Source organism: Panthera tigris, chromosome A1 (genome assembly GCF_018350195.1).
Source record: "Panthera tigris isolate Pti1 chromosome A1, P.tigris_Pti1_mat1.1, whole genome shotgun sequence".
NCBI lineage: Eukaryota > Metazoa > Chordata > Mammalia > Carnivora > Felidae > Panthera > Panthera tigris.
In genome coordinates this window covers 113,810,009-113,835,967 of record NC_056660.1, presented here as the reverse complement: position 1 = coordinate 113,835,967, position 25,959 = coordinate 113,810,009, and the positions used below count along the sequence as shown (strand labels likewise).

At 36.8% G+C, this 25,959-nt stretch overlaps 2 protein-coding genes across 15 annotated transcripts in view; one reads left to right on the top strand and one right to left on the bottom strand.

Moving 5' to 3' along the window:
- FAM13B (family with sequence similarity 13 member B) overlaps window positions 1-23,057 on the top strand; it is a 90,292-nt gene extending 67,235 nt beyond the window's left edge. For 4 of the 11 annotated variants that reach the window (XM_042984499.1, XM_042984488.1, XM_042984478.1 and 1 more), the window contains exons 14-25: window positions 311-461; window positions 3,216-3,281; window positions 4,681-4,891; window positions 6,002-6,131; window positions 6,974-7,073; window positions 9,127-9,356; window positions 11,642-11,725; window positions 11,955-12,050; window positions 16,569-16,652; window positions 16,740-16,903; window positions 18,053-18,154; window positions 19,664-23,057. In XM_042984499.1, coding sequence (XP_042840433.1) covers window positions 311-461; window positions 3,216-3,281; window positions 4,681-4,891; window positions 6,002-6,131; window positions 6,974-7,073; window positions 9,127-9,356; window positions 11,642-11,725; window positions 11,955-12,050; window positions 16,569-16,652; window positions 16,740-16,903; window positions 18,053-18,154; window positions 19,664-19,787 — 1,542 coding nt within the window. In that variant the 3' untranslated portion in view covers window positions 19,788-23,057. The remainder of the gene's footprint in view (window positions 1-310; window positions 462-3,215; window positions 3,282-4,680; window positions 4,892-6,001; window positions 6,132-6,973; window positions 7,074-9,126; window positions 9,357-11,641; window positions 11,726-11,954; window positions 12,051-16,568; window positions 16,653-16,739; window positions 16,904-18,052; window positions 18,155-19,663) is intronic. The other 7 variants (XM_042984539.1, XM_042984505.1, XM_042984542.1 and 4 more) reach the window with 5 other exon arrangements.
- PKD2L2 (polycystin 2 like 2, transient receptor potential cation channel) overlaps window positions 20,106-25,959 on the bottom strand; it is a 42,578-nt gene continuing 36,724 nt past the window's right edge. For all 4 annotated transcript variants that reach the window (XM_007077849.3, XM_042984574.1, XM_042984566.1 and 1 more), the window contains 3 exons: window positions 24,103-24,215; window positions 23,309-23,416; window positions 20,106-20,215 (listed from right to left, as the gene is read on the bottom strand). In XM_007077849.3, coding sequence (XP_007077911.1) covers window positions 23,320-23,416; window positions 24,103-24,215 — 210 coding nt within the window. In that variant the 3' untranslated portion in view covers window positions 20,106-20,215; window positions 23,309-23,319. The remainder of the gene's footprint in view (window positions 20,216-23,308; window positions 23,417-24,102; window positions 24,216-25,959) is intronic.

Genomic DNA, 25,959 nt, shown 5'->3' with positions numbered 1-25,959 from the left:
GGTTTATAAGAGACTTAAATCTAGATTCTCTTTACCATATATTTTTCAGTTAAGTAGCGACTTTTAGTCGTAAGAAACTTGTTTATGAAAACACTTCCTAAATTTGGGATTCAGACTTTGTCTTCCACTAGTACATATTATCAAACTGCAGGTGTATATTTGCAAATAGTTCGGAGGGTGGAAGTGGGACAGTTGAGTATATGGGCACAGTAGACTGAAGGAGACCATCCAAGGATGTATGCTGCTTGTTTTTAAGCTGAGTGAGAAAAGCTTTGTGGTTGTGAAATGTATTTTTTATTTTAAAATACAGGATTCTAGTAGCAAGATATGTGATTTGAATGCCAACACTGAATCAGAAGTGCCAGGAGGTCAAAGTGTTGGTGTTCAAGGGGAAGCAGCATGTGGAACCCAAATTCCACATTTAGATCTGAAGAATGTTTCTGATGGTGATAAATGGGAAGGTAATTTTAGCCACACATTATTTTCCTGATATTTTTGTTTGTAACTGAAATTATTTAAAGCAATAATGAGATTACTGTTCTTTTTTGGACAACCTGATTCATTTCGACTTTCTGTTTTCTCTTTCATGTAAGAGGAGCGAGTGAGTGTTGTTACTTGACTGCACTAATGAGATTGTAGGGTGACTATCTCATAGGAACTAGAAATTCTTATCTGATCCATGAGCTTTGAAGAGGAAGTTAGAACTGATTAAAAAAGTAAAATTCCCCAGTATAGGCTTTCGTTAACTGTTAAACCAGGTTCTGCCTCCCGGTCTTTGGAAATCTTGTATGTTAGGGCTTGGGGATCTCACCATTTTGTAAACAGAAGCCTTATAGGTAGCTACCTTTTCTCTATGATCATCAGGAATACTTTTTTGCAAAATGATCTTCAAAGGCGTTCCTAAGCAAATATTGTCCCATAACCCTGCATCTGTATATTAGGTTATGAAAGTATGAGAACAGAGTCCTATCAGTTTTTACAGAGGAGGAAAGTTTAAATTTAAAAAGTAAGCCACATGTGTATATTTATTTGTTAGAACTCAGCAAATGTACACTTAAGACGTGGATTTCACTGGATATGTTTTTTTTTTTTAATCAAAAAATGCAAAACCTAAATAAATATTGAACTCCAGTGAATGATTTGCATGCTAAAGTGTTTATGGGGAAGTATATCATTCCCTGCAGTTTACTTTGAAATTCATGAAAAAAATAAGATAGTTAATGGGATGGATAAATGTTTATAAAGCAAGTATAGTAAAATGTTAATGGTAGAATCTAGGTGATTGGCGTATGGATGTTCACTGTAAAATTTTTTCAACTTTGCTGTCTGTTTATAAACTTTCAAATAAAATGTTGAGGGTGGGGGAATGGAAGCCAGCAACAAATTTGGATCTAGGGGTATGGGATCATATAACTTTCTAAGTAAAAGAGACATTGAGACAACTGAGGAATCTTCAAGTTACTTATTTGTTTGCTTGGATGAAGATCCCTTGGTTATCTCACCTTTGGCAAGTTAGCTGATGACATACAGTGGCAATAACAAGAATTGCAGTGTTAATACCACAGGTTCCTTTTGTCACCTCAAGTCTGTTCATTTGATCACAGTTGGAGTTTATTTTTAAGGTATAGCTATTTTTTTTTTAAAAGCCCCAACCAAGTCATTGTCTGTGCCAATCTTTACTGCTGTCTCTCCACCCCCCTCCTTTTTTTTTTTTTTTTTTTTTTTTATTTATTTTTTTGTTCTAGATGTTTGGCATGCCCAGTGGCATATTATGTGTCTTAACTTAGACTAAATCAGGAAGTTGTCTTTCATTTGCTTTGTTCCGGGTTATTAGGATGTTTGGAATTTATGAAGATGCTCCCCAGAATTCTGGAATATGTTAGCATCTAAAGGCAGTAAAGATTACACATCCCTTTTCATTTATATATCCTGGCATAGTCACTGAAAAGAAGTGGTGTTAACAGAGGATCCCTGGAGCCATAATAGGAAAGGAGTCCCTGAAAGATGAGGCTGGGATTCTGACAGAGGCCTGATGCTTCTCCCTTTTGGAGAATGCAGATAAATAGCTCTTTATAATCTTTGGCCTGGGGGTCCTGATCTTGTTTTATAAGCATAGAAGAGCAGTTGTTTTCCAGTGTGTGAGGAGACAGAATTTTCTGTGTTCAGCGTCAGCTTTCTGGAGGCTTACCTAAAGACAACTTAATGCTGGGCTCGCAGTTTCCCTGTCAGAATCTACTCCTTACAACTTGTGGTAGGGAAAGAAAGTAACTATAGACCTCTAATTTTCAGTGCCTCAGCTGCCCTGTTATAAACCTGGCTCAACCACTGTTAAAAATCCACATAGGCCTCCTGCTGGCTTTCATAGTAATAGGGTGACTTTCAGAGAGCCAGTGGTAGTAGCCCTTTGAGTGAACCCAGCCATGAACCCTGCATGTGCTTGAAAAAGTGGCTGTTAGCAGACCTTATTTTTGCTTCCAACTTTGCCACCAATACAGAGATTAATTTTGTATATCTAGGAATTAGGGTATTCTAAGGAAAGACTTCCTTAAGAGACCAAATTACTTTAGACTCTAGATACCTTAGAATCAGAGACCTACCTTGTTTGATACGACTCTTCATAGAGAAGTGGGGTCACTCCAAATAGAAGCCCACCTCACTCTTCCTTAGTGTGTGGGTTTTGTTTTTTGTATTGTTTGAAGGATTGTCAACAGAATGCAGTTGGCAAGCAGGTAGCACATGTCTACTGCCAGTATGAATTTGTAGCAGCCGTTTAGAAGTTTTTGGCTTTCAATGAAAGTGGACAATATCTTTCCTTCAGATTCTCTCCTGCTAACTCTTGAATGAAAGACAAATAAGATCTTTTTAAAGAGCAAACTAAGGGAGGTATTTTTCTGTCAAATCAATTATACTGAAAAGCTTCAAACAGTACTTGGTTAAGAGTTTCCATTTCTTCAGTTTTATGTTTGAGTTTTAATAAAACAGCACTACTTTGATTTTTTTGCCTTGCTTGCTGAAATGGAAATGTATGTTTGTGTTTGTTTTTAAAGTTTGGTTAGTAGTAATTTCTTTGAATAAAGTTTTTGAGCAGAATGCCTAACTGGTTTTAGGGAAATGTTTTTGGTATCTTTGGCTTTGTGTTAGTTATGTGTATGGTTTGTTCTGACTGTGCTGTGTGTTCACTTTAGTATTTTTTGCCATTTTTTCCATTTTATTAGCGTCATGCCCTATCACTTTTCCCCTCATTGATTTCAAAACAATGCATCTGCAGAGAGATGGGGAGGGTAAGTATGGTTCACCATAGTTTAGTTTTTTGCCTTTTTATGGTTCACTTTGTTTGCCTTTTTATGAGCCCTTCTCCTGCTGTCCCCATATATTAGGAAAAGTGTTCTGGGTTAAAAATGATACCCAGAAAAATTTGTTTTTATTATTTCTCTCTTTTCTTAAAACAGGAGATTTCTCATAAAATGTTTATTACCAGTTACTTGCTGGGGAGCAGGTACAAGGGTTGCTTTGAAAATCACTTTATTGCTGGGTTTGTTGTGGGATTGCACGCTTTGTACCCAATTTTTAGTTATCAGATTGATCTGGGCTTTAAAAACAAACTATATTATGTTCTTATTACCCTGGAAAAAAATGTAATGCTTTAAATTGCTAACATATAAAGTTAAATTAAATTACTAAAGTAATTTTATTCACTTGTGTGAAGAAAAAGAAAAGAACAGCATTGATTTTTGACACTGTCAAGCCATCTTTGCATCCAAAAATACTTAAAAACTCATTTTTGCTATTGTTAATGGCCATACATCAGGATTTTAAATTGTAGTTATAAATAAAATTAATGTGTAGATGGAAAAGTTTTTCTCCCTTCTGGACTTCAGTGGCACTTATATTTTTGTATTTGGAGTATATTTGTGGATTGTATGTTTATCTGTACGTGTTCTGTATGTAATCAAACCTTATGTGTGCACAGACATCAAATATATCAATGTGGTTTCATTTGATGACAGACGGGATAACTCCACTAAGATAAATGTGCTTAAGGATTAATGCTGATAAATTTTGTCAGTAATACTGTTGGGTTTTAATTATTAGGATACATATTAAACATAGGAATCCTGTAATAGAAAATAACCACAATTTAATGCCAGTGGCCAGGTGCTGTCAGGTTAGTTAGCTCCTCATTTGGAAATGTTAAGAATTCTTTTGGGGTCAGAGAGCTCCGTTTGATGAGTGTTGTAAATAGTATGGGGAATGGCTTCTACTTTTAACATAGCCATTTGACAGTGAGGCATAGTTTATTCACCTGGCAGCTATTATTGAGGGCTATTGAGTGTTTACTGTTTGTAAAACAGCACTTGAAAAATAATAACTAATATAACTTTAAAGAGCTTGACAGTGTTTTTTCTTGCTTTGTGACTGGGTTCAGAAATTTAAGGTGTAATTCCTTCTATGAAAATAGAACTCTTGAGCTAAACAAGAAAAATGAAGCTTAGAAAATTATACACTATAATAGGCTTTATGAAGATCCTGTATCCCTTGTTTTTTAAAAAAAGTATACAATAAATATTATACGAACCACTGCATAATATGATTTAAAGACAACATAGTTGATAATTGTGTGACTTTTTTCCATGTGGAGCCAAGAGACCCATGGTACTATTCTTTGTGTTTGTTTTACAGAGCCATTTCCTGCTTTTAAGTCTTGGCAGGAAGACTCTGACTCTGGAGAAGCTCAGCTCTCTCCACAAGCTGGAAGAATGAATCATCACCCCCTGGAAGAGGACTGTCCCCCAGTATTATCGCACCGTAGTTTAGATTTTGGGCAAAGCCAGCGTTTCCTTCATGACCCAGAAACACTGGATTCCTCATCTAAGGCACTTTCTTTTACTAGGTGCATTATTTTTATGTACTTATGAGAGGTCATTCCTTTTATGTCACCAGGTCCTTTGAGAGATTTGATCCTCTAGACTTAGCTGTTCACAGCCTTTCCCCCTGTATCATGAAAAACACTTTTGTAATTTTTGGGAAGGGCCCCTTCCCCTAAATTCTGAGTTCATTGAGGGTTCGCTCTCTAATAGACATTTCCTCACAGTGTACATACTCATTTATTCACTTATGACTGAAATAAAAAACTCTGGAAGGGAAGCAGCAAGTGGAGCTCATCAGTCCCTAATGTTTTTATTGTCAAAACTAAATTGATTCTGAATGTCAAAAACCTTTCCTTTGCAGTTTGAACACAAAAAGAACTCTGAGCTGCTAGGCACCTTTGCTTCTTTTCGGCCTTTTGAGTGATTACAAATTGTTTTCAACACTGCTTGCATTACCTGCTGTTGTGGTCTGTAACACTATTGTGAAAGGTGTTTTTTTTTTACTACCTGTTCTTTAATGTTACTTTAAAGATTTGCTTCTTGGAAATGGCATTATGTTATATCAGAATAATAAGAGATACAGTGTTGGTAACAATTTTCAACTGGGTAGCTTCTTTATTTTTGTTTTAATATTCTTTTTTTATTTTTTAAATTTAGTCATTTATTTTGACAGAGAGTGAGTGAGCGTGAGCGGGGGAGGGGCAGAGAGAGAGAGAGGAGGAAAGAGAATCCCTGTTAGTGTAGAGCTCAGTGTGTGGCTCGATCTCATGAACCATGAGATCGTGACCTGAGCCGAAATCAAGAGTCAGATGCTTAACTGACTGAACCATCCAGGCTCCCCTCTTTATTTTTTATTGAAATAAAATTGACATACAGTATTAATATTCTCTTAGTTTCAGGGGTACCTACCTGGCTCAGTCAGTAGAGCATGCTTGATCTCAGGGTTGTAGGTTTGAGCCCCACATTGGGTATAGAAATTACTTAAAAATAAAATGAAAAAAAAATCTCTTAGTTTCAGGTGTACATCTCATAGTAATTTGATATTTTTGTACATTGACATGAACCCCATGAGAACCCTAGCTACCGTCTATAATAACTTGAACTAACAGTATCTGCCTCTTGTTTTAATTCAGGATTCGAAGATCATCCTTCAGTTCAAAAGATGAAAAAAGAGAAGATAGAACACCATATCAATTGGTCAAGAAACTTCAGAAAAAAATTAGACAATTTGAGGAACAGTTTGAAAGGGAAAGAAATAACAAGGTAAATTTGTAGCATTGTTCAGGGTTTGGTAGAACTATTGGAACTGGGAGGAAGTTCTTTGGCGAGCATTAGTCCATCTCTTTCCTTAGATAGCGAAGTTGAGATGTACAGAGAAATACTGATCATGTAGAACTGAGATTATATAGATCCTTAGCCGCCTCATTTCCAGGCCAGTATTCTTACCATTGTATTTTTAGATTTCCATTGGTGAAAAAGATTGTATAATTTTTTATGGAAATTACAATGGAAAATTACTTTATTAAAAACATTTTTTTTAAGTTTTTTAAATTTATTTTGAGAGAGAGAGCACAAGCTGGGGAGGGGCAGAGAGAAGGAGAGACAGAATCCCAAGCAGACTCTGTACCATCAGCGCAGAGGCTGACGCAAGGCTCGAACTCACAAACTGTGAGACCATGACCTAAGCCGAGATCAAGAGTTGTATGCTTAACCAACTTTGGCACCTAGGCGCCCCAAGCTTGTATAATTTTTAAAGGAAATACTTTACATTAACAAACCACATTAATGCTATTTCTGCTTCCTCAAAACCCACAAGTAGCAAGGGGAGCAGGGGGAAAGTTCGGGAGTGAGAGGGATAGGGGAGAGATATTTAATTAGAGCGTGTGAAGTGAAAAGAATCCTATACTTGGAGTCAGAAGACATTTTCAAATGTGGCTTTTGTCAGTTGCTACACCCTGCTGTGAGAGAGCTTTACTTGATATCCCATTCTGTCTACATTAAATAAGGTAAGATGAAGCAAGGACTGGGTGAAATCTCTGCTGTAGGAACTGTAAAATATTATTTGGGCATAAATGAACAATTATTGCTTACCACAGAGGGGTCAGTGTTCCTTAATTTTTCAGCCCTCCTACAGTGATATTGCGGCCAATCCAAAGGTATTAAAATGGATGACAGAGCTTACTAAACTGCGGAAGCAAATTAAAGGTAGAAAACACATCATTTTTACAATATATTTGCATTTAAGTAGTATGTTTTATTCTCACTATTTTAGTATTCTCATTACTTGAAAATTACATGAACTAATAATTCTATGGCATGAATTAATGAGAGTTATATTCTATGAGAATTATGGTTATAATTTTTGATAATTTAAAATCTGAGACACTGGCAAAAATAAAAGCTTCATTTTGTTCTTCTCTTAGTTATGGTCAAAGTTGTAGTTCTGTATTCTTCCAGATGTCTTTCTTGTGTTTCTGTTAGTAATAGTGTTTTGAAAGGGGCTGTAGAGTATATGTTCATAGGTGATGTTATGAAATTTATCTGAAATACATTTCGAATATTAAGCAGTTTTGGATTTGGTAGGTATTTCATTAAGAATTGTTGGTGGTTATTTAATCAAAGACTATCATAATGAACTGTTTCTACTACAGAGACTAAAAATTGTCTTTAATTTAAAACTAAGTCTTTGTTAGTGGGTTGGTTTGGCCCAGTACAGTAGTTGCTAAGTTGTATTTACTTTGTGGGTGCTTAGTCAGCATGCTTTTTGGTAATTGTTAATCCTTAAAAAATTATCTGTACCAAGTATGGGTTTATAATCTGGAGCATTACATTTTGGTGTATTCATTTGAATTTATTCAACAGAATTTTTATTATCTTTAAGTACCAAATCTTGTAGACATCTGAGCCTATAGTAGTGGATAAGACAGTGTCCCTGTGGTCATTGAGTTTACACCCCTGTGGTTAAAATAAGTTCTCTTACCTCTTTAGAATTTTCCCGTACAATTCTATTAAGTATTTCCTTGTTTAATGCTAGTTTCCAACCACCAGTGAAAATCATTACCTTGAGTGTGTTACTGATAAGTGTATTAAATTGACCAGCATTAGTCTCTTAACTAATTTTCCAATTTTCTTCAACTTATGTTGTCTTACGGTTCATTCTCTGCATAGCAGCCAGAATTATCTTTTAAAACTGTTACTTATCTTCAGAGGCCTCAGTGGGGCTTCCCTCTTCAATTAGAATAAACCCTTTACCATGGCTTTCAAGACCTTGCCTATTGTGCCCTTAGGCCATTTTATCATATTCTACTCTCATTTTCTGTTCCTTAAACATGCCATGCTTCAGGGCCTGTGCATTGGCTGTTGCCTCAGTTGGGGAGGAATGCTCTTCCCCCAAATCTTCTATGCTAGGTTAGCTGCTGCTTCTTCCATGTTCATTTAGGATGTCACCATCTCAGAAAGTCCTTTTTTGTCAGTCCATTCAATGTAGTCGCTCTTCCCCCAAAACCACGTTCCTTTTGGCACTGTGATGTCATCCCCTGTTCTCTTCTTTTTTTTTTTTTTTTTTAATTTATTTTTTTAAATGTACATCTAAGGTAGTTAGCATATAGTGCAACAATGATTTCAGGAGTAGATTCCTTAATGCCCCTTACCCATTTAGCCCATCCCCCGTCCCACAACCCCTCCAGTAACCCTCTGTTTGTTCTCCATATTTAAGAGTCTCTTATGTTTTTGTCCCCCTCCCTGTTTTTGTATTATTTTTGTTTCCCTTCCCTTATGTTCATCTGTTTTGTATTTTAAAGTCCTCATGAGTGAAGTCGTATATTTGTCTTTCTCTGACTAATTTCACTTAGCATAATACCCTTCAGTTCCATCCACGTAGTTGCAAATGGCAGTCCCCTGTTCTCTTTATAGCACTTAGCACTCTTTGAAATTATTTTATGAATCTGATTACTTGTTTTTTGTTTTTACTTCCTTGAATATATGCTCCATGAAAACAGGGACCATGTCTCTTTGTTTATTACTGTATCACCAGTGCTTATTAGAGAATCTTTCTTTATGGTAGGTTTTCTATGAATAATGGCTGAAAGAATGAATGGTATAGCTTGCTATCTGTAGAATTTAAATATTTCATTTAACCTTGAAATATCTGAGCCTGTGTGCTGTTAATGTCTACTCTCCTGTTGTATATCATGCTTATTCTTTTGCATCTTTAACAAAGTCAATATTACTAACCTGTGGTCTTGGTTCTGAAATGTAGATGCAAAACACAAAAGCTCTGATGGAGAATTTGTACCTCAGACACGCCCACGTAGTAACACTCTTCCAAAAAGCTTTGGCTCTTCTCTAGACCATGAAGATGAAGAGAATGAAGATGAATCCAGGGTTATTCAGAAGGAGAAGAAGCCATCTAAGGAAGCAACACTTGAACTTATTCTGAAAAGACTGAAAGAAAAACGTGTTGAGAGGTGTCTTCCAGAAGATATCAAAGTAATCTTGACCTATGCTTTTTGCCCAGACTAGCCTTTAGAGTCCCTGAAACAAAATAATTACCCCAGTGGCATAGAATTGTGTAGGTGGTCTTACTGGTTTGAGGATGCTCCCCAAGTTTGCAGATAAACATGTTTTTATCTCCACACCCTAAGTGTCCAGTCATTCTGGGACTGAGTCACAGTAGTAAAACTAAGGGGCACTTGGCTGGCTTGGTTGGTAAAGCATGCGACTCTGTCAGGGGCTTGGGAGTGAGTTTGAGCCCTACATTGGGTGAAGAGACTACTCGGGAATAAGAGCTTAAAAAAAAAAAAAGTAAAACTAAAGAAACGAGAATGCTGATCTGTTTATTTATATTGGAGACACTTGGCAAGATGAGTGTATAAAGAGTGTAAACATAACTGAGCTTGAGTCTTAGCCTTGTGTCTTAATAGTTACTTGTATTGAGTTCTTAGCTTTTGCAGGCCCTGACTCATTGTGTTATTTCCATTTTGCCCCTGTGTCCTTTCAACAGTCCTATGACTCACATGGATATGATTATGTCCTTTAAAGTGCTAACACAATATGGTTGTGAGGATTAAATAAAAGAGTTTTTCGAAGAACTGTAACTCAATAAAGCCCATTCCTAGGACAGTCCTGGTCAGAGCATTTGGCAACCCAAATTATTTATCAGATGAGATTTGCTGAGAGTTGGTCTCAGGTGAACTTTTGTGTAGGCCGTGATGAGCCCTGATCCTGATGCTCATCCCTAGCTTGACAACAGAGTACACCTTTCTCAAAATCGAAATATTGGAAGTGTTTGTCTCCCTTGAACAGGGCTAGATTAGCATTTTTAATCACTTCCCTCCCTCCACTTTTCGTATTTTTCAGTTTTGTGTTAGATCAGCCAACCTCCTGTCCCCTCTCTCCACCCAGTTTTCTAGAGATGATTTTTTTTTTAATATATGAAATTTATGGTCAAATTGGTTTCCATACAACACCCAGTGCTCATCCCAAAAGATGCCCTCTTCAGTACCCATCACCTACCCTCCCCTCCCTCCAACCCCCCATCAACCCTCAGTTTGTTCTCAGTTTTTAAGAGTCTCTAGAGATGATTTTGATTGGATCATCGTAATTTGAATTCATTGTCTTAGGTTTAAGGTGCTGGCTTGAGGTTGAAATCACAGTGTTTTATAGGCTATCCATAGCTGTCCTCTACTGGATGTATATAATCTAATGTAGTAGTTATAGGAAGATATTATCCAGTGAATTTTTTTTTTTTTTTTTTTTTTTTTTTTTTTTAATTTTACCTCTCTTCCACTCTGGTGAGAAACATAGATTGTCTCACCCTGGGAGTAAGTAGAGAGTCTATTTGGTCTGGTGTTCAAAAGGCTGTTCAGTGGAACATCAGTTTGTTGGGATGTTAAAAGGTGGTCCTGTGGAACAAAGTGGGAAGGTTCTATGGGCAAATAAATTTGGGATGTCTTTCCTCCGTTACAGTTTAGAGTACTGAAAGATAGGAGATGAGTATTGCATGTAAAGAAAGCGTTATATAGGAAGGGAAACTGAGCTTATATAGTAAAAGTCTAGGTCACAAATTGGCAGTGTTTCACTTTTTCAAGATTTATCTACTATACTGCTGCCAGATTTTCTTAATAGTTTAGTAGAAATGCTAGATTATTAGATCTGTGCTATTGTGTGTGTGTGTTTTATGTGTATATATGAAATTATAGTTATAATGCTAATAGAAGACTGCAAAATTAAACAATAGGCATTTGTGTGTGCCTGTTGTGTGGTAGGTAGGCACTATTATAAATGCCTTTGTAACATATTAACTCATTTAGTCCTCAGTAAAGCCCTATGAGGTAGGGTCTAGTATCCCTACTTTATAGATTAGAATATTGGACAAAAAGAATTTAACTTACCCAAGGTCACTAAGCCAGTATTCATAATTTATTTAGGTAAAATATAAATAAGCCACCAAAGAGGGTTGGTACCTCCTTATTAGAAGACCACATTTGAAAAATGTCTGCAAATCTGTAAGGAAAGGCTGCATTCTTTAAAAAAAAAATTTTTTTTAAGTAATCTTTATATCCATCATGGGGCTCAGACTCACAACCCCAAGATCAGGAGTTGCATACTAACAGACTGAACCAGCCAGGTGCCCCAGGAAAGACTGTATTATTCTAGGCTGGAGTGGTGATTGGCTGCCCTTTTACCCTAGTTATTTACGTTGTGGGGATGATGAAAATCATGATGATGCCAGTGAGAGTGGTTTTTTTTTTTTTTTTTCTTTTAAATTGTAGAAAATGACAAAAGATCACTTGATAGAAGAGAAAACTTCTCTCCAGAAAAGTCTTCTTTACTATGAAAGTCAACATGGAAGGCCAGTAAGTGTCTCTTGCTAAAAACATTTGATTTTCCATCTTAAAAAAGATCCCGAATCTCCTTTGTGGCCCACATCTGCAGAGCTGTTTCATAGAGCACTGTTTCCTACATTCATGAGATTGCCTATTTATTTAAAATAACTTCTTAAAAATTGGGTGAAAGTCATATTGCTTAATGCTTTGGACTTCAAATTTTCTGATGACTAGGTAATTGCCATTTTCCTTGCTTTAGGTGACCAGGGAAGAAAGACACATTGTGAAACCTCTCTATGAGAGATACAGACTTGTAAAACAGATGCTGACAAGAGCTAGCATCACTCCTGTCCTTGTGAGTAAAACACACAAAGCTTTATCTAGTTCATTTTACCAAGGCCTACCCTTTAAAAAATACTTTTATGGTGGTATATTGGAGAAATACACAGCTAAAGTAGCAAGAATTGTATATGTAAGGTGAGGTTACTGTTTTTAGAAGATAGGAAATTAACAATCAGTGTGTACCTCCCATCTCCCAGGCACTTGTAAAAGCACTCTATGTATATCATAAAAGAAGATGTTATTAAATCTTGACAAGTCAGAACAGGTAGCACATAATAGCCTCCTTTTCACACATGATGAAACTGGGGCTAAGGAGTGATACACCCAGGGTCAGCTACGTTGTGGAATTAAAAAAAACAATTCCTTCCTTCCTTCCTTCCTTCCTTCCTTCCTTCCTTCCTTCCTTCCTTCCTTCTTCTCTTCCTCTCTCTCTCTTCCTTTCTTTCCCTCTCTCCCTCTCTCCCTCTCTTTTCTCTTCCCTTCTCTTTCTCTCTCTCTCCCTCCCTCCCTCTCTCTCCCCCTCTTTTCCTCGCTCCCTTCCCCTTCCCAGTACAAGTGGGGAGGGGCAAAGGGAGAGGAAGAAAGATTCTTAAGCAGGTCCATGCCCAGCACACAGCCTGATGCAACATGGGGCTCACATGGGACTCGATCTCACAACCATGACCTGAGGTGAAATCAAGAGTTGAATGCTTAACCAAATGAGCCAGCAGGTGTCCCCCACAAAAAACAAATTTCAGACGCTGGCCTAGTTTCTTTCAATTTAAATGTGCGTGCGTGCGTGTGCACGCGCGTGTGTGTGTTTTAATATGAAATTTATTGTCAAATTGGTTTTCTTACAGTACCCCTTACTCATCCCAACAGGTGCCCTCCTCAATGCCCATCACACACTTTCCCCTCCCTCCCATCCCCCATCAACCCTCAGTTTATTCTCAGTTTTTAAGAGTCTCTTGTGGTTTGCTTCCCTCACTCTCTTTTTTTCCCCTTCCCCTCCCCCATGGTCTTCTGTTAAGTTTCTCAGGATCCACATAAAAGTGAAAACATATGGTATCTATTTTTTTTCTGTATGACTTATTTCACTTAGCATAACACTCTCCAGTTCCATCCACGTTGCTACAAAAGGCCATATTTCATTCTTTCTCATTGCCAAGTAGTATTCCATTGTATGTATAAACCACAACTTCTTCATCAGTTCTTTCCATTCATCAGTTGATGGACATTTAGGCTCTTTCCATAATTTGACTATTGTTGAAAGTGCTGCTATAAACATTGGGGTACAAGTGCCCCTCTGCATCAGCACTCTTGTATCCCTTGGGTAAATTCCTAGCAGTGCTATTGCTGGGTCATAGGGTAGATGTATTTTTAATTTTTTGAGGAACCTCCACACTGTTTTCCAGAGCGGCTGCACCAATTTGCATTCCCACCAACAGTGCAAGAGGGTTCCCGTTTCTCCACATCCTCTCCAGCATCTATAGTCTCCTGATTTGCTCATTTTAGCCACTCTGGCGTGAGGTGATATCTGAGTGTGGTTTTGATTTGTATTTCCCTGATGAGGAGCAACGTTGAGCATCTTTTCATGTGCCTGTTGGCCATATGGATGTCTTTTTTAGAGAAGTGTCTGTTCATGTTTTCTGCCCATTTCTTCACTGGATTATTTGTTTTTCGGGTGTGGAGTTTGGTGAGCTCTTCATAGATTTTGGATACTAGCCCTTTATCCGATTTGTCATTTGCAAATATCCTTTCCCATTCTGTTGGTTGCCTTTTAGTTTTGTTGATTGTTTCCTTTGCTGTGCAGAAGCTTTTTATCTTCATGAGGTCCCAGTAGTTCATTTTTGCTTTTAATTCCCTTGCCTTTGGAGATGTGTCAAGTAAGAAATTGCTGTGGCTGAGGTCAGAGAGGTTTTTTCCTGCTTCTCCTCTAGGGTTTTGATGGTTTCCTGTCTCACATTCAGGTCTTTCATCCACTTTGAATTTATTTTTGTGAATGGTGTAAGAAAGTGGTCTAGTTTCATTCTTCTGCATGTTGCTGTCCAGTTCTCCCAGCACCATGTGTTAAAGAGACTGTCTTTTTTCCATTGGATATTCTTTCCTGCTTTGTCAAAGATGAGTTGGCCATACTTTTGTGGGTTCAATTCTGGAGTCTCTATTCTGTTCCATTGGTGTATGTGTCTGTTTTTGTGCCAATACCATGCTGTCTTGATGCTTACAGCTTTGTAGTAGAGGGTAAAGTCTGGGATTGTGATGCCTCCTGCTTTGGTCTTCTTCAATATTACTTTGGCTATTCTGGGTCTTTTGTGGTTCCATACAAATTTTAGGATTGCTTGTTCTAGCTTCGAGAAGAATGCTGATGCAATTTTAATTGGTATTGCTTTGAATGTGTAGATTGCTTTGAGTAGTATTGACATCTTAACAATATTTACTTTTCCAATCCATGAGCATGGATTATTTTTTCCATTTCTTGGTATCTTCTTCAGTTTCCTTCATAAGCTTTTTCAGCATACAGATCTTTTACATCTTTGGTTAGGTTTATTCCTAGGTATTGTAGGATTCTTGGTACAGTTGTGAGGGGATCATTTTCTTTATTTGTCTTTCTGTTGCTTCATTATTAGTGTATAAGAATGCAACTGATTTCTGTACATTAATTTTGTATCCTGCGACTTTGATGATTATTTTATGTGTTTGAAACACATTAGTTTTGCAGTGTGGAGGTTCCTCAGAAAATTAAAAATAGACCTACCCTATGACCCAGCAATAACACTGCTAGGAATTTGCCCAAGGGATACAGGAGTACTGATGCATAGGGACACTTGTACCCCAATGTTTATGGCAGCATTTTCAACAATAGCCAAATTATGGAAAGAGCCTAAATGTCCATCAACTGATGAATGGATAAAGAAATTGTGGTTTATATACACAATGGAGTACTACATGGCAATGAGAAAGAACGAAATATGGCCCTTTGTAGCAACGTGGATGGAACTGGAGAGTGTGATGCTAAGTGAAATAAGCCATACAGAGAAAGACAGATACCATATGTTTTCACTCTTATGTGGATCCTGAGAAACTTAATAGAAACCCATGGGGGAGGGGAAGGAAAAAAAAAAAAAAAGAGGTTAGAGTGGGAGAGAGCCAAAGCATAAGAGACTGTTAAAAACTGAGAACAAACTGAGGGTTGATGGGGGGTGGGAGGGAGGGGAGGGTGGGTGATGGGTATTGAAGAGGCATTTTTTGGGATGAGCACTGGATGTGGTATGGAAACCAATTTGACAATAAATTTCATTAAAAAAAAAAGTTAAGCCAAGACAATTTGATAGGAAAGAATAATTTTTTTCAGCAAATGTTCTTGAGACCATTGAGTATTCACATGCAAAAAAAAAAAAAAAGCATGAATGTAGACCCTTATCTCACACAAAATTTAACTCAGAATGGTTCATTGACCTAATTGTAAGAGCTAAAACTATAAAAGTCATAGGAAATAGAAGAATAAATCTTTGCAATCTTGAATTAGGCCGGTTTTCTTGGATATGACAGCAAAAACACTGTCAAAAAAAAAAAGTAAAATAAATTCGACCTCATCAAAATTAAAAAGAAAATCGTGCATGAAAGGACATTTTGAATTGAAAAGACAACCAACGGAATGGGATAAAATGTTTGTAAATCATGTATCTGATCAGGGACTGGTACCAGAATATATAAAGAACTCTTAGAGTTTAATAATAAAAAGTTAAATAACCCAATTAAAAAGTGGACAAAGGATTTGAATAAACATTTCTTCAGCGATCTATAAGTGGCCATTAAGCACTTGACAAGATGTTCAGCATCATTAGTTATTAGGAAATGCAATAAACCACATTCACATACCACTTTATACCCACTAGTATGGCTTTAATGAGAAAAGATAACCGTGTGGACAAGGATGTGGAGAAATTGGAATGCTTACACACTGCTGATAGAATGTTAAATGGTGCAGCTACTTTTATAACTAGTTTGGCAGTTCCTCAAAAGGTTAAACATAGAGTTGCCATCTGACCTAGCAATTCTCCTTCTAGGTATATGCCTCAGAGAATTGAAAATATGTCTGTACAAAAACTTGTACACAATTGTTCATACAGCATCATTCCTAATGGCTAAAATATAGGAAAAAATCCACATGTCCAGCAACTGATAGATAAACAAATTGTGCTTTACCCAAATAATGGAATATCAGTTAGCCATAAAAAAGGAAAATGAAAGCTATTGACAGCTATTGTTAAAAAGGCAAATGGTCCAAATAAAATTGCATGTAATACTTTCTTTTTTAAAAAATATTTATTGAATGAGTGCTTTTAGAGTATCCAGACATAAATGAACATTTAGCACTCTTGTGCATACGTAATAAGAAAACATAAACAAAAATAAATTTACTAAGGAATCCTAAAAATTTTATTTCATGTGGTTAAGATTTTGAAAATAAAAGTTTTATATCTGTTCATAGTGAATGAAGCTTCCTTGAATGCTTTAAATATTTAAAGTGTAAACCATTTGTATGTTACAGGGATCTCCATCTACCAAGCGAAGGGGTCAGATGTTACAACCAATCATAGAAGGAGAAACTGCCCATTTTTTTGAAGAAATCAAGGTAATCCTTAAGAGAATTCATTCTCTGATGTCTTTCTTAAGGAAAAAGTTGAGTCATGGCTTGTTTATCTGTTCAATAACTTTTTAGGAAGAAGAAGAAGATGGTGTTACTCTGTCCTCTGAGCTAACTGATATCTTGAAAACTGCTGTGCAGGCACAGTCTTCATTGGAAAACTCTGAATCTGATGTTGAAGAAAATCAGGAAAAACTGGCTCTGGATCTCCGATTGTCAAGTACTCGAGCAGCTTCTATGTATGTTTGCTGTTTGTGATTTTAACCTATTTGTATAATAAAATTTACATGCTGGTGTAAATGTTAAGTAAACAAGCACTTGGAGGGAATTAATGTAGTGCTTCAGAGATGGACCCTTTTTAGAGTGTGATTTATAAATCACTTACTGTGTTTTAAAAATTAAAGAAACTAAAATCCTGCATTTGCTTCATAACGGAGTACAGGAATCAGCTGAGTTAGGTTTGTTCTCTCTCAGCTTCTTTCCCTGATATGGTGTGTAACTGGTTTTCAGCCCTGGCTTCACTTTTTTTTTTTTTTTTTTTTAATTGAGGTATAACCAACATGCTCTATTAGTTTCAGGTTGGTGTACACCATATTGATTTGACAATTCTATATATTACTCAGTGCTCACCACAGCAAGTGTGGTCACCATACAATGATATTGTAGTATTATTGACTACATTCCCTGGGCTGTACTTTCCATCTTTGTGACTTACTTATTTTATAAGTGGAAGTTTGTGCCTCATTCAGATCCCGTTCACCTATTGTATCTATCTCCTCACCTGTCTACCTCCCTCACAGCCACCCAGTTTGTCCTCTGTATTGATGAGACCGCTATTATTTGTTCATTTTGTTTTTTAGATTCCACATATAAGTAAAATCATAGGGTATTTGTCTTTATCTCTCTGACTTAATTCATTTAGCATTATATACCCATTAGTTTCATCCATGTTGTTGCAAATGGCAAGATCTCCTTCTTTTTTATGGCCAAGTAATATTTCTGTGTGTGTGTGTGTTTATGTACACCACATCTTCTTTATCCATTACTCTACTGATGGACACTTGGATTGCTTCCATATCTTGGCTATTGTAAATAATGGTGCAGTAAAAATAAGGGTGCCTATCTCTTTTCAAATTAGGGTTTTTGTTTTCTTTTGGTAAATACTCAGGAGTGGAATTACTGGATCATATGGTAACTTCTGTTTTTAATTTTTTGAGCAGTCTCCATACTGTTTTCCACAGTAGCGCTGGTTTCACTTTAAGATTACCTAGGGAAAAAGTTTTTTTAAATACTGCTGTAGAGGTGCTTTAGTTTGCAGCCAGTGTTTGAACCCCTGGTAAGAGTCAAAATGTTCTTTCAATAATGTTTTCTTTCCATTTAAATTTCAGGCCTGAATTACTGGAACAACTTTGGAAAGCTAGAGCTGAAAAGAAGAAGCTACGTAAAACGTTACGGGAATTTGAAGAAGCATTTTATCAACAGAATGGAAGGTTTGTTGAACATCACAAAATTGAGTCTTCCTTCTTCCTTTTTTTTTTTTTTTTTTTTAGTTATTTTACAATGTTTATTTATTTTTGAGAGAGAGAGAGACAGAGCACTAGCGGGGGAGGGGCAGAGAGAGAGGGAGACACAGAATCACAGAATCTGAAGCAGGCTCCAAGCTCTGAGCTCAACACAGAGACCCATGTGGGGCTCGAACTCACGAACCATGAGATCATGACCTAAGCCAAAGTCAGACGCTTAACCGACTGAGCCACCCAGGTGCCCCGAGTCTTCCTTCTTAAACTTAAGTGCTTATATGGTAAATTAAAGGAATATATAGGAATAGAAATAAATTGTGCACATAAGCATGTTATCATTGAAAAAAAAAAGTAGAAAACATTCCTTTTTTACTTGGAAGTCCTGCTATTAATGGCAAGAAAAAGAGCTAGGGGAACAATACCTGATAAAATATTTCAGAGTTGTTCTAGAGGGGCTTGGTTGAGTGGCAGTTATGTTGTGTTTTTTAATTCCACATCCTCACTCTTTTGGCAGTGTTTGTGAAACAAAAGGTTTTTTCTTTTGTAAAGGGTCCTGTGACAGCTAGTGTGGATCCTTACACTAAGACTGTGGCTACTTAGGCTGCATGTTGGGCCATTCCAGGCTTCGCATTTTCAGGGTGTGCAACAGGGTGCCAGTCAGTAGTGTGGCTCCTAGAATACAGTATGGCATGTGTTTTTATATAACTGGGGCACAGTTGACTCAGTGGAACACTTTAAGAAAAATACATTCTAGTTCAGGTGATGGACAGAAATGAATGTTATCTCAGACCTCAGAAAAGTTTCTCCATGTATGTAACTGGGTGGTCTTAACAAGCCAGGAGCTATATTACAAATTCCAAACTGTGTTTACTTTGAGAATTTTCTATATAGTGGGCAAAAATGGTTAAAAAACACCAGTGTAAGAATGCATTTTTTCAAGTACCTTCTTATTCTTTGCCTTAATGGAAGAAAACTTTTTTGTAATTATACTTCGGATGATTTGATGCTTTACCTAGAGATTAAACTGAATTGGATTGGGTCATTAATATAAAGTGAGAAAACTGCTTTTTTCTGTGGGTAAGATCTTTTACTTCTCAATTCACTGAAGCCATAGTACAGTAAATGTATGAAATCACTGACTGTAATCCTCTAGCACTTGATATACACTTCCAGACCTGACAGAGTCTAGCAGCACGTGTCTTACTAAAGTATTTGGCTTCTGCCTGGTTCTCTGCAATGAACATCGATAAGTATAGCATTATTGAATCTGTCAGTAGAGAAATTCATCAAAAAAAGTATTTTAGGATTGTTCCTTGGGGATGGGGTGCGGGGAATTAGTGCAGTAATCTATCTTCTTGCAGAACAGTTTTTTTATTTGAATTTACATTTGGTAACATTGTGTCTCACATCAGGACAAGTTCTGGGACTTTATTTTTCAGATGATCTCCAGAATATTACAGATTTTATTTTCTTCCCTAGGAATGCCCAGAAGGAGGATCGTGTTCCAGTGCTTGAGGAGTACAGGGAGTACAAGAAAATTAAAGCCAAACTTAGGCTTCTTGAAGTTCTTATCAGCAAACAAGATTCTTCAAAATCCATATAAAATACACTCCTTGAAAACATCATAAAAATCAGTTGTATTCCCTGAAGCAATCATCGTGTGTACTTGGCTGGTACTTGAGTTCATTTTGTCAGGCACTCAGAAAGTATCACTTTGTACTTGGTTGTGGTGCCACTAGAGAATGATGGGAGGGTAAGTAGACCCTCTCTAGGGAGCGTGGTGTTCCATATTAACCACAGACTGTCCTCTTCACCTTTAGCAAACATCAGTTTTCTTCATTGTTTTGTACTACAGATACATCCTGTTAGCAAAAGACTAGTACTTTATTCTTTCAACTTCAAGAACTTTGGCGATACAAGCTTTTTGTTGTTACCAACTTTGCTTTTATTATTATTTTTTTAATTACTGAAGAAAATTGAGAGGAACATCTTCACATTGAATTCTTCGGTTGCCTTTTTCTTACAGAATGACTGAAAATTTGAAAGAAAAGCCTATAAATGTGCACATATGCAACTATGTCTTATGTTTTCTTAGAAAACCAAACTCAAACTGAAATTTCAAGTCCTACTGTGGAACACATTTCTGTTTAATTTCCAAAGTGAAAGTTTCTCACAGGTAATATGTTAGCAAAATTTTGCAATTCAGTGGTCACACAGCTCCTGGATGAAGATAACAGAGGGCACACCAAAAAGTGACCTTGTTTATTAGTATAGTGAACACACACACCACACATCACACACAGAACTGAATCATTTCACATGCTGCCTATGGGACATAAGTTACTGTTTGTTTCCTCAGTTATTCTTTTTCAGCTGGTGATGATGTGATTTGTCTGCATCAGATCCTGTACTTTTTCCTCCCACCCACCTCCAGATAATGTGAGAAAATAGCCATGTCTGTGTAGGAACACTGATGGTGCTCAGATTTGTGTGTTCAATCAGATGGGCCTAAGTTGGCAAAAGAGTCATTATGCGTGAATCAAATCTGTTCTTAACAAGGGCTATACCACTGCATTTTTTACATGTACCTTCCGGGGGTCACATCATTTTTTTTTTTCTCTTTTAATTGGCCAAATCCATGAAGAAAACATCCTCTAACAGGACCACTTTGGCTCAGCACATGCTATTTAAAGCAGCTGTGTAGTGGTGTTCAAAGATGTCTAGTGGTATGCCCCTTGTCATATACTCTAAGCTGATTTTTTGTTCTTTGGCTTTGCATGGCTTTCCTTCAAGTACTCTTCTGGTATCACTCTGCTCATCGTTTTCACAGAATGGTGACTTTATTTGGGCTAACAGTAGTAATAGCATATTCTGGTCAGGCTTAATCTAAGTGTTAATTCTTTTCTTGGTGCTTTTTTGGATTGATGAGTGTCTCACTTTGTGCCCATGGTTTGCATGCATTGACTCATGCGTGATTTTCTTAACTAGCTAATATTAACAGTTCCATGTAAAAATGGACCTCTGCAACATTCTTTAATAAAAGTGAGGGAAGCACGAACCTCAGATTTGCAGCACTATTACATAGTAAGCACATGAAGTAGCTTGATAATAAGTAGTGTTTCTAGTGTTTCACATTTCACCTATGTGTGCAATGCCTTTTTTGGGGGGAGGGAATGTTCATTGGTGGTGAACATGTAGTTTTACTGGGGAATAAAGCACTAAATCCAGCCCTTTTTGTGTGGTTTCCTTTTGGTATGCCTAGGTTGTTCATAACGTATACCTAGAAAAATGAAATTGAAAATGCCAAAACAAGTATCATATCACTTTGATTTGAATCCAGCATGCAGTGTGCATTTATTTCTTTCAGTCTCCAGACAGGAGTGTATCCAAACATCTAATTTAATGTGCACTGTGTATTGTTTTATATGAATGTTTATATATACCACATGCAAAAATGTCCATATGCACTATTTAAATGTTTTAAATAATATATTCCTTCTTTATAATGCTAAATCTATATGAGTACCATATTTTTATAAGTCAGTGGCCTGACTGGTTTCATTTTAGAATTAACAGCTGCTTCATGGTGTTGATTATTCACTGTTAATGTTTGGCTGCGAGTAGAATAGATAAAAGTAGCATGGCAGCACTTACGCTATGTGACAGTACTTGTGTGTCATAGTTGAGCAGTAGTAGGTGGTAGAACTAGGCAGTTTGTGATGAGTTTTACTTTGGTACAAGTAAAAACAGTATATCTATATACAAATAATATATAGATATATATGACCACCAATATAATCGCATTGCTGTGTCTGGCACTTCATTGTATAGACTTTTGTAATAAAAGAACTTGAATGTTCTAAGTCATTGTAAATGTTTTTTGTTTTCACTAGATGTTAAAAAACAAAAAATCGAGACCTCAGGTGTTTCTTTGCCTTAATGTTCTTGGGCTTTGTTGGAATTACCTCATTCAGGGACCACGGGGGGACAACATGGTTACTAAGCCGCTTGGCTGGCTACAGCTCTGGGGAGTGGTAAGACTAGGGAAGGCCATGTTGTTAAATGAGTTGTGGAAGTCTAGAAGATGCAGAGAGAACAGTCAGCATTTCTTGTTGGAATGAATTATTCTATTAAGCATACTTGAGGTACAGTTTCTAAGAAAAGAGCGTGCATGGCTGGCTTGAGGAAGGTGGGTAGATTTAAAATCTATTGAGCACCAATGTGGAAATTGAGTATGATGGTGAGATGATGTTGTTTGGGCCAAGAGAACATATGGCTCTTCCAGGAGGACTTATGTAACGTGCTAAAAATATAGAAGAGTTACCTCACACAACTTCACAACCACTCAGACGGGTTTTGCGGCACCCTCATTCATATTTCTCATATATTAAGTTGACTTCTCATAACTCTGATACTCCTACCTTGCTCTTTGTTTTTACAGTATATTTTGCTTTTAGAGTAGTTGAGGAAATGCTTAGGAAACTTTAAATGTGTTACTTTAGAAACTTTTTGGATGAATTTCCAGTTTGAAAATATTAGTGAAAATTCTGTAGATGATTGGTAAGTTTGTTCTTGTACACTTTAGCTTTTTCTAGATGACCTCAAACTGGGAGGAATGGAGGTGAGATTACTTTATTTGGGGTCTTATATAATGGTTTTCCAGAATCATAGGTATTTATTAATTTATTTATGGCCAGGACAAGTTATAACATGGTACATGATGAAAACACCTAACGGTTCCTATACTCTAGGTAACATTGAGAAAACTGCTTATGACCTATTAGTTAGAGACCTGCCCCATGAACTATATGCAGCATTTGATACTTTAACTCCACATTCCTAGAATTTAATAATAAATCTCATTATAAAATCATTTACGTGTACTGGTGTGTATACTCTGGAAGTGTGCTGTTTGGATTGCACAGTGGGGCCCATTCAGGGGTACTTAATTTCTGGAAATCTTTTGGTGAAATCATTTTGGTAATTATACTTTGATGATAGCTTGATGATAGGTGGTACAGTGTTTTTAAAGTGTACCTGAAATGGGTACATGTTTAGGAAATAATTCAGTACAGGGATAAATCTTTGTTACAAATGCTCAATGATCGTATCACAGATTCTCACCTGCACTTGTCTTAATTTTGTAGAGCTGAAATCCTTCTCATCACTCGGTTTAGTTTTAAACTGACGTAGTGTAATTCTTTCTCCAGCTCCACGGCATACAAAAAGAGTCTGCAGGATAATTTAGAAGGAAGCAGAGAATGGGTCAGTAACATGCCTTCGTGCATAGAGAGACAGCAGGTTATTAGTGCCTTTTGTGAAGTACTTGGGGTGGGAAGATAATACTTTAAACTTCTAAAACATGCCTAATAGGGCCAATTATGGATCTTATTTTCTAAAATAGTGGAGAACAGGGTCTCCTGTGCATATTAAATATAAATGGCAGTTCCCGTTAAAAAACTTAAAAGGGGGAGCACCTGGGTGGCTCAGTCATCCAACTTCAGCTCAGGTCATGATCTCAGGTTCGTGAGTTCAAGCCCTGTGTAGGGCTCTGTGCAGGCTTGGAGCCCAGAACCTGCTTCGGGTTCTTTGTCTCCCTCTCTCTCTGCCCCACCCCTGCTTGCACTCTGTCTCTATCTCTCAAAAATGAATAAACGTGAAAAAAAAGTTTTTTAAAATATAAATGGCAGTTCCTATTTGGAGATGTAAGAGTAAAAGCAGTTGGTTTCACTCTCACCTTACATTTAAACAAATGGAGTATTGTGCTTTCTGGTTAATTTCAAAGTTGAGTAAAAAGATGAAAAAAAAGGGGGTGGCATCTCAGAATAAGGTTCTGATTTCAGGAAAATAATGTAATTCATGTCCCCAGTCACCATATCATGATATCCCAGAGTGCCCTGGTTAGAACAAATACTTACTCTCGAAATTCTTGTTGAGTGACAAGCTGGTAGTCATCTTGAATTTCTGAAGAATAATACTTTTTCTCAAGCCTCTCTTTCCACTTTTTCATCTGCTCTGCACTTTGAATCTCCTGTCAAGTCAGAGGACAAGCATAGGCTGCACCTTTAAATTTTTCTCTATCTTAAGTCTTTGGTACCCAAGCATCACAGCATTGAGAATCTTTTTATTTTTTAATCTAAATGGCTTTATTTTTTTTTTTTCTTGTCTTATTGCACTGGTTAAACCTCCAGTACAAGATGGAATAGAGATAGAATGGACATCCTTGCTTTAATGCTGATCTTAGGGAGAAAGCATTCAGTCTGTCATCAGTATGTAGGCTTATAGCTGACAGGTTTTTGGGTTTTGTTTTGTTTTGTTTTTGTTTTTGTTTTTTTGTAGATACTCCTTATGAAGTCTTGTAAAATCTCTTTTCTACAGTTTGCTGAGAGTTTCTGTCATGGCTGAATGTTGACTTAGGTGAAATGCTTTTTTTTAATGTACATAAATTATTATTTGTTCTTTTCCTTTTTATTCTATTGGTATGGTAAGTTGCATTAATTGATTTTCAACATTCCCTTCCTGAGAGACACCCCACTGGTCACAGTGCTTTATTGTCAAATTTAATTTGTCAATGTTTTGTTGAGGATTTTTGCATCTGCATTTATGAAATATGTTGGTCTGTACATTTTTTTTCTTTTAGTGTCTTTCTCTGTTTTCTTTATCAGGGTAACTTTATTTTTTTACTTTTTTTTTGAGTTGATTTTTTTTTTAATTTTAATTTTTTAAAATTTGCATCCAAATTAGTTAGCATATAGTGCAACAATGATTTCAGGAGTAGATTCCTTAGTGCCTCTTATCCATTTAGCCCATCTCCCCTCCCACAACCCCTCCTGTAACCCTCAGTTTGTTCTCCATATTTATGAGTCTCTTCTGTTTTGTCCCCCTCCCTGTTTTTATATTATTTTTGTTTCCCTTCCCTTATGTTCATATGTTTTGTCTTTTAAAGTCCTCATATGAGTGAAGTCATATGATTTTTGTCTTTATCTCACTAATTTCACTTAGCATAATACCCTCCATTTCCATCCTCATAGTTGCAAATGGCAAGATTTCATTCTTTTTGATTGCTGAGTAATATTCCATTATATATATATATATATATATATATATATATATATATATATATACACACACACATACATACACGTGCCACATCTTCTTTATCCATTCATCCATCAATGGACATTTGGGCTCTTTCCATACTTTGGCTATTGTGGATAGTGCTGCTATAAACATAGAGGTGGGTGCATGTGTCCCTTTGAAACAGCACACCTGTATTCCGTGGATAAATGCCTCATAGTGCAATTGCTGGGTGGTAGGGTAGTTCTATTTTTAGTTTTTTGAGGAACCTCCATATTGTTTTCCAGAGTGGCTGCACCAGTTTGCATTCCCACAGCATTGAGAATCTTAAACTGTGTAGTTTACTGTCCAGAGCTGTGATGTTGAGCCCTACTGGACTTTTGCCCTTCCTGGTTTTTTCAGTCTGTGCATCAGCAGATTCACTTGAGAGGGCTTGGTATTAGTACTGTTCACTCTTGTTTGGGTGGGTTTTTCGTGTGTGTGTGTGTGTGTGTGTGTGTGTGTGTGTGTGTGTGTGTTTTAATTAAAATCCTCAGTTTGTTCTTCACTGCCTCTTCCCCTGTGCCTCTCCAGCTGAGTTTTTCTGGTTTTCTGTTCTTCACTTGGCCAAAGCTGAGCTGTTCTTTTCTGTACTTTTGTTGTTTAATGAAGCAAATGTATTTCAGAGTACATCTGTAGGTATATGTTCTCCCAGCTGC